The sequence below is a fragment of the Pteronotus mesoamericanus genome, unplaced genomic scaffold (assembly GCF_021234165.1).
Source record: "Pteronotus mesoamericanus isolate MK-2021 breed Mesoamerican mustached bat unplaced genomic scaffold, CSHL_Meso_final contig_56, whole genome shotgun sequence".
NCBI classification, from domain to species: domain Eukaryota; kingdom Metazoa; phylum Chordata; class Mammalia; order Chiroptera; family Mormoopidae; genus Pteronotus; species Pteronotus mesoamericanus.
This window is the reverse complement of record NW_026555201.1, coordinates 15496068-15504182: the sequence shown is the minus strand read 5'-3', so window position 1 is coordinate 15504182 and position 8115 is coordinate 15496068. Positions and strand designations below refer to the sequence as shown.

Sequence of the window (8115 nt, the reverse complement as noted above, 5' to 3'; positions counted from 1 at the left end):
TTTGGAGGTAGCTGGAGGGGTTTTCTGTTCTCGCCTGTCTTATATAATGAAGCCTGGATATTTGTGTTAGGATCTTCCCCTGTTATATTGACCAGAAAATAAAATACCAAAGACTATTTCATTCATTTCTAATTCATCAATTATCCAGTGAAATACAATCTCATCTTTTTATTTCTCACATTCTAATTTTCAGATTCATCTGACATGTTCACTAATTTCACATCTAATCCTTTATGAATCACAAGAAAACTGACTTCTTCTAAGAGATGATCCTCTTGTCATTTGATTATTTCTAAATAGCTTATATAAGCTTAGACTCAAATTGATTCATTACCTCTTTTTCTTATCTCCCCTCCCCCATGAATCTTTGCATCTCCCCCAGCCCTTTTTTAGGTTTCTTTATAGATACTTCATAATACAAATTTAATATCAAATTGAAGGTTTTCATTATTGGTTCCCGCCATCTGTATGAGTTATCTTTCCAAAAGTCTTGTAATTTAATGTGAATATTTCTTCCCCTTAAATTAAAAAGTAATTTATATAAAGCATTTTGCACATAGTAAGATCTCAGTAAATTTATCTATTATCATAAATGCTTCTGTCACTACACTTACTATTGCTAGTTTATTTTAAGCAAACCATACGCCTTTTCTCCCTACTGAATTTACAACAGTAAGTTATATAAGGTACCGTCTAGACAACATGAAGATGCATGTTAGGATTTGAATATCATTTTCCTGTGCAAATTTTCTGGCAATTGAAATTAACCATTATTGTTATTTTTAGAAATTCCTCTGTGATTGATAATAAGGCAAAACTAGAATCACTCCCTTAGTATTTAAGCTTTACACTTTTTTTGCATGTGTTAGTAAAGGAAATTTATATTTTCACAAAGCTGTTTCTTAGGTTATTACTATGCATTTACTGTCATATTGTTAGTTAAGTTTTTTTTATTAGCATACACATACGTATTTTCTTGCATTAGTTTCCTTGATATCAGTGACCTTTTAAGAACCTTTTAGTTCTTCACTTTGTCTATTTACTGTCATAACAGATGGGTGTTTTCTTTAGTGAACTGTTTAACTGCCCACCCTGCAGTCCTCTATATTGCTAGAACTTTATTAGTAACTAATAACTTTTGCTCTTTTCAGATCATAGTGTCAGTGTCAGTAACTGTTTTACAAAGAGATTTCCTCCTACATACAACCTGGTGTTTTACTTACTCTGTGGATGTCAGTCTCATCAAAACATACCTGTGGAATGGGTGCTCACTCCCTTCTTCCTGTCTCTCTCCCTTCCTAGGATTATACGCACAGGCACAGAGACACACACTCTTTTTGGTGGTGAGGTCTGATAAGGGTTGAATTGCCTCCCTGCCTTCCACCCCCACCCCCACCCCACCATCCTCTCCATAGAGAGATGTTGAAGTTCTAACCTTCAGCACCTCAGAATGTGATCTTATTTGGGGACAGGGTCTTTACAGAGGTGATCAGTTTAAAATGAAGCCATTAAGGTGGGTCCTAATCGTTACATCTAGTGTTTTTATATAAAGGGGAAATTTGGACACAGAGACATCTGCCTAAAGAGAAAATGATGTGAAGACACACAGGGAGATGACCATCTACAAGCCAAGGAGAGAGGGCTGGCATAGATGCACTTCTCACAGCCCTGAGAGGGAACCAACCCTCACAGCACCTTAATTTCAAATGTCCAGTCCCCAGAACGGTGAGATAATGTGTTTCTACTGTAAACAATGTAGTGTGTGATACTTAAGTATGGCAGCCCCAGCAAACTAGTACAAAGCACAATACAAATTTAAGAAGGCGAGAAATTGGCTAATTCGATACTTGTTTTGGTACTTGGATAGCTGTAGCTTGTCTTTTTCGCTTCTGATAAAGAAACCTGAATTTTTACTTGCTTGAGCATTATGGTCCTGGAATAAACTTTTAAAACTTGTTTTGTTTTATATAACCATGATGAGGTGTCTGGAGACCTACATTTGACTGAAAAGAGCAAGCCAGAGCCATGTATAAGACAAGAGAAACAAGACTCACTTGTCACCTGTAAGTAGACCTCTGTTTCCCATCAGCCGTCATTAAGGAAAAAAAGAAAAAAAAAAAAAAAAAAGCAAATGGTCTTACATTCTATCTCACTTGTTGGGTGGGGAGTGGGGGCAGGGGGAAAAGAAAGGGTGTGGAGAGCGGGATGTAAATAAGGCAGGCAGAGAGGGTGGGGATAGAGCTTCACCAAAGAAAAATAGCTGAACCTGGTTGGTACAACAGAGCTTACCCAGACCCACCCACCCACCCAGCCACCCACCCATCCCTGAGCTCTGTGCTCCAGCGGCGGTGGTTGATGGCGAGTGGTGCGGAAGGGGCAGCTCCAGCAGCGGTTGCTTGGAGGGGGAGAAACAAAATCTGCAGGTCGAAATCGGAGCAGGGCGACTTCACCTTCAAAAGGGCGAGCTCCCCAGACCTCTCCGGCTAGCTCCGCTCCAGCCGCGGCCAGCCGATCTGCCCGCTCGCGCCGGGGGCGCGGAGCGCCGGCTGGACCCGCCCCGAGCTCCATGGTTCGCCCTGCCCTGCGCGATGGTGACTCGTGGCGCCGAGGCTGGCGCTGGGCGAGCCCGCCGCTCGCAGAATGAAGGCGGGGAGCGCGGCCGGCGGCCGGCGGGGGCTGTCTCCGCGACCCCAGCGCCCAGACGAGGGACCCCACCGCCTGAACCCGGAAAACACCAACAAGTAGTTTCTGGTTGGAGAAGGGCGGCTCAGCTGGGTGTCGGGACTCAGTCCGGCTGCCCGGAGAAGCGCGTCCACGCGGACACCAAAGCAGAACCACTTTTATCTCGGTCTCGTTAAGGTATCTGGGGACGGGAGGTAAAAGGGGTGATTTGCCGGGAAGGGCATGCCGACCCTGCAGGCGGGCATCCCCCTTCCATTCCGCAGTAGGAATGTGCAGGCGAAGCCCTGGGGAGAGGTGGCTGCGAGACGGGAAACGCGGACGCCGCCCGCCCGGACTCCCTGCTCAGGGGGTGTGCCTCCGGCTGCCTTCCTCGCGGCCTCGCCCCTCCTAGAAAGCTGCCCCCGGCCCCCTCCCCGAGGCATCTGTTTTTCTGAGGAAGAGGGGATGGGGTGGGATGCCTTAGTCACTACTGTTCTCAGAAATGGATCCTAGTCAGTCTGTTCCTTTCCCAAGTAGTAATAATATTAGCAACAACAACAATAAGGTGAAAAGGAAATTGGATCAGGAAATGGGTCCGAGGTCTCCTAGGTGAAAAGCTACATCAGACAGATTTTTTTCCCCTCCCTCTGACTTCTGCATTCAGTCTTTTTTGCCTGGTCCGTGGGGGAGAGTAGAGGTGAACCAAGAACAGGTCGCTCAAAGGGCACGCCCTGAGCACCGGGGAGCAGGAAGCCATCGGGGTTGGCCGGGGGTACGCGCGCCAGGGGTCTACGGGCCGAGGCCGGGCCGGGAGGGGGGGGCTCTCAGCTTACACTGCCAAGTTGGATTTGCAGGGAGAACTCCTTTCCTAAGGGAATTGTCTCCAGGCTGGGGGACCGAGAGAGCCGTGGAGAGTGGAGAGTGGAAGAGGGGGACCTGGCCGGGGGCGGGGGGAGGAGGGAAAGGAAAGGGCAGCCGAGGGGGAGAAAGAGGAGGCAGAGGCCAGGGCTGAGAGGGTGAAGGGTGGAAAGGTGAAGGAGCACAGGGAGAAAGGTGAGGTGCGAAGCAGGGGAAAGGGGGTGTCCCGGAAGGTCAAGGAAGACTTGGGCTGCTCTGCCCCCTCGGTTCGCTGGAAACCGGGGAAAGGTGTGGGGCGGGAGCGGACTGCGCGCGGACGCCCCAGGGAGGGCCGTTTGCCCTGTGCCCATCTGCCAGCCCTGCCCCTTGGGACGCTTGGGCTGGAGTGGGGGTGGGGGTCAGGGTGCAGCTCTGACGGCCGAGCTATTTAACTTGGCGCTGTGTTCGCCTCCCCCCAGTCATGTCTGAGCCACAGAGATGGGCAAGATCGAGAACAACGAGAGGGTGATCCTCAATGTCGGGGGCACCCGGCATGAAACCTACCGCAGCACCCTGAAGACCCTGCCTGGGACGCGCCTGGCCCTCCTCGCCGCCTCCGAACCCCAGGGCGACTGCCTGACGGCGGCGGGCGACCGGCTGCAGCCGTCGCCCCCTCCACCCTCCCCGTCGCCGCGACCGCCCCCCCTGTCCCCGGGGCCCGGTGGCTGCTTCGAGGGCGGCGCGGGCAACTGCAGTTCTCGCGGCGGCGGCGGCGGCGGCGGGGACCACCCCGGGGGCGGCCGCGAGTTCTTCTTCGACCGGCACCCCGGCGTCTTCGCCTATGTGCTCAATTACTACCGCACCGGCAAGCTGCACTGCCCCGCCGACGTGTGCGGGCCGCTCTTCGAGGAGGAGCTGGCCTTCTGGGGCATCGACGAGACGGACGTGGAGCCCTGCTGCTGGATGACCTACAGGCAGCACCGCGACGCCGAGGAGGCCCTCGACACCTTCGAGACCCCCGACCTCATCGGCGGCGACCCCGGCGACGACGAGGACCTGGCGGCCAAGAGGCTGGGCATCGAGGACGCCGCGGGCCTGGGCGGCGCCGACGGCAAGTCTGGCCGCTGGAGGAGGCTGCAGCCCCGCATGTGGGCCCTCTTCGAGGACCCCTACTCGTCCCGAGCCGCCAGGGTAAGGCCAGAATCGCCCCCTTCCCTGCCGCCCCAACTTCTCCCAACTCCTTCCCCAGCTTGCGGTTCCTGTCCACCGCGGGCCTCTGGGTCGGGGAGTGGGGGAGGGGAGAAGGGAACGGGGTTCCCAAACCAGGAGACTGGAAGCCCATCCGGTGAAAGGTAAACTCAGGGGCCCTGACCCCCACCCTCCCAGGTCCCCTTCCTCGCCTTCCTCTCCTTCTCAACTCTAACTCAGGTTTACTTTAGCAGATGGCACCTAAAGGGCATATATGTCGACCTCTCTGTGCCAGCGGTCTCGAACCTTGTCTTGAAACCAGGATCAGACTTCATCTTAAGGGTTTTTGTCTGTTTGTTTTTCTTGACTCTTTTGTTACAACTTTTCCTTTAGCTCCGGTGTCTCTTCAGGCCTTCTGGTCATCCCAGTTTGACAGTTTCAGTGAGGCTGACACTCCTTCAACACCTGACTCACCCAGAGCAGGGGCTCAATGAGGGATCTAATCTGAGGACAGAGAGAAGGGGGAAATGGAATCTCTGTTCGTGGCTGGGGTGGGAGAGGGCGTGCCCGGAGGTTCATTTCGTGAAGACAGTCTCCTGCGCGCTTGTTCGGGCAGGTCTCTTTCCAAGAGAGAATGCAGGGCTGGCCCGTCCCGCTGAGTTGACCAGAGAGCCCACCTGCGCAATGAATTTTGGAGGCCGGTGTCTTTCCCCTGCGCTTTTTACAGGCTGAACGTGAATTACTCACTTCGGTGATCCAAGTTTCATAAGATTTTCTAAATCTGGGTAATTTAAATGGTAGCAAACTTTATTTTACTCTTAAGATTGTGATCCCATCCTCGATTTCTCTGTTCAGTTTCCAGCTTGAGTGACAGCTCAAATGTGGTTCTTGACATTCCCAATTAATTCTTCAACATCCCATAAAGGGACTATAAAAGTAACCAACAATGGTTTCACCAGTTTAAAGGAAACAAAAGAAATATAAATAACCAAAAATTATATAGTACGTGAGTGGTTTTTAATTATATGTGAGAACACAGTACTGTATTTTGTTAAATCTCTGCAACTGCATGTGTCTTGTTTGCTTTTTACACTCAGAAAAGATAGCCCCTGGGCGGAATGGGAGTGCTCCTAGCCTCGCTTTGGCTCCATTCTCATTATTGTCTTTGCAAATCAGAAGTCTTTGCCTGTGAGATACTGTGCAGCTGTCTCTTTACCAACTTGTCAGAAGATGTGCTTCTGATACCACTTTAGAAGTCTGAAGATGTTTTGTTTTCTATGTGAAACTAAGTATAAAAGAGATAACTTGAAATGCTGCTACTCTCTTGAATCTGGAATTTAAATGCATACATAAATTCCAGGAGGTTCACATTATCGTATTTGAATATAGGACATATAACTTCGACTCTGAAAGCTTCCTTTCAGACAAAAGTTAACATTCAGAAAAAAAAATAAGTACATATTTATTTAAATTAAATCACAAACTCATGACCATTACATCCGTGGTGTGTTTGTTTTCTTCCCCCAGCTGCGTGTCACAATGCTCTTTTTCCTTGGTGGCTAAAAAGATAACTGACTTTGTTTTCAAATTCATCATGTGATGTATGTTTTTCCAGATCAAGCGCTGTAAGAAAGCCAGAATATTTTGTTATCTTTCCCTCATGATCATAGAATATATTTTATTGTAAGACATTGCATAGCAAAAACTTCAAGAAGAATGTATTCATTTATTATTATTGCTATGAAAATTGATTCAATTGAGTATTGATCAAAGGGTAGACCATTAAGTTGAAAGTAGTCTTCTAAAAATCTTTCTAAGACTTCATTATCATATCATTAAGAACTTGGGTTGCATCCATTTTAGGTCAGTAAAGAACACAGGTAGATTAAAGATTAACTTAAGGTCACAGAGTCATTAGAAGCAGAATCAGCTGAGAATCATAGACATGGAAAACTTCTTTGACATCACTTTGGGAAGACCCTTTATTTTATAGGTGAGGAAAATGAAGATTGCAGATGCCAAGGTCATACAGCAAGTTAATGGCAGGGCCAAAATCATCTGTAGGTCTTATGACATCCTCCCCAGGCCCTTGCCACCGCAACAACTGATAACTGACTGCTTTGTGAAATCTCTGCAGATCATGTTGCTCTGAAGATCTAATGCAGCATAAGATATTCCCAAGATATTCTAACTTTGAAAGGTCATCTGTGACTCTTTTTTAACATATGTATTCCCGGGCTTTGGCTGGTAGAAGTTTTACCTTGCACGACCCAATGTTACAGTAAAAATATGGGATCGAAATGAACTTCTTTAAAGAGCCCTGTTTGAACTTCCATTTTTAATCACCAGTTAGGCAATGTTTTGCTTTCTTTCAGATTGGCTAACATTTGTAGGACTTGTCTCCAGGGAAATCCCTTTTTAAATGACTAGGGTTGACTCAAAAAGGATAATCAGAAGTAACCTTCCATTCTATTTGAACGTGAGTTAGTATTTTTATATGAACACTTTTAGTTCAGATGATGATCTGACACTGTTATCTGACTAGGTTGATAAATAGAGTCACATTGGACATGGACATGGTTTTAGGAGACATATATCAATTATCAGGTTGTGTGTTTCAGGTGTAGTCTTAACTGCCACAAGTATCATCCCTAAGAGAAGTTAAGTGTTTAACTTTTATGAACTTTCATTTTTTTATATTAGCTAATTTTTTATTGATATACTTGAGATTAACAATTTAACCATCTGAACACTTTTTAAAATTTGTCATATTTTCCAATATTGAAGAGATTGGCTCAGTTTTATAATAGATGTGTTTTATTTCTTTTATGATCTGAAGTGGCAAACTGAAACAATAGTGATAGGAACTGAATAATTAACTGAATTTTACAGCATTGTCTTTTTCTTTTTTTAGTTAGCATTTCCCCTCTATTGCTTTTTAATTTATGATGTAAACATATGTTTGAGAAGTCTAAATTGTTCAAGTTAACTTGGTACATAAGTTTATATTTTACATTTATGGATTCTTATCCTTAAGAATAGTATTCAAAAGCAGAAATTTATAAAAATTCAAAAATAAATTGTCATGGAAACCTGTTGTGGAGAAAACGAAATCAGGAAAAAAGAGACAATTCTGTTGATGCCATTGAGCAATAGTTACAAATAGTAAAAAGCAAGGATGCATAGTTGTACCTGTGAAAATGTTATGCACTGTGTGTTTTTAATTTAATACCTAAGTTTTAAAAGGAAATGAAGCTTGTATGTGCTTTTCTCTGAAGACATTCTGTCATAGGTAAGTAGATAGGAACCAGGAAAAGATCCTTTGATAGAACTTCTAGATTTGTAAGAGATTTTAGAAAGATAATATAGAGGCAAAATGCTAGAATCAAAGTTACTAAATAATTTGTTCCCAATATTAAAGAGCTGAGA

The 8115-nt window shown here is 46.2% G+C and overlaps 1 protein-coding gene across 1 annotated transcript in view; it reads left to right on the top strand.

The window, feature by feature from the left end:
• The first annotated feature begins 2830 nt into the window (after window positions 1-2830).
• KCNC2 (potassium voltage-gated channel subfamily C member 2) overlaps window positions 2831-8115 on the top strand; it is a 189504-nt gene continuing 184219 nt past the window's right edge. Inside the window, exons 1-2 of the mRNA XM_054580125.1 lie at window positions 2831-2859; window positions 3978-4689. Of these exons, the coding sequence (XP_054436100.1) occupies window positions 3997-4689 (693 nt within the window). The 5' untranslated portion in view covers window positions 2831-2859; window positions 3978-3996. The remainder of the gene's footprint in view (window positions 2860-3977; window positions 4690-8115) is intronic.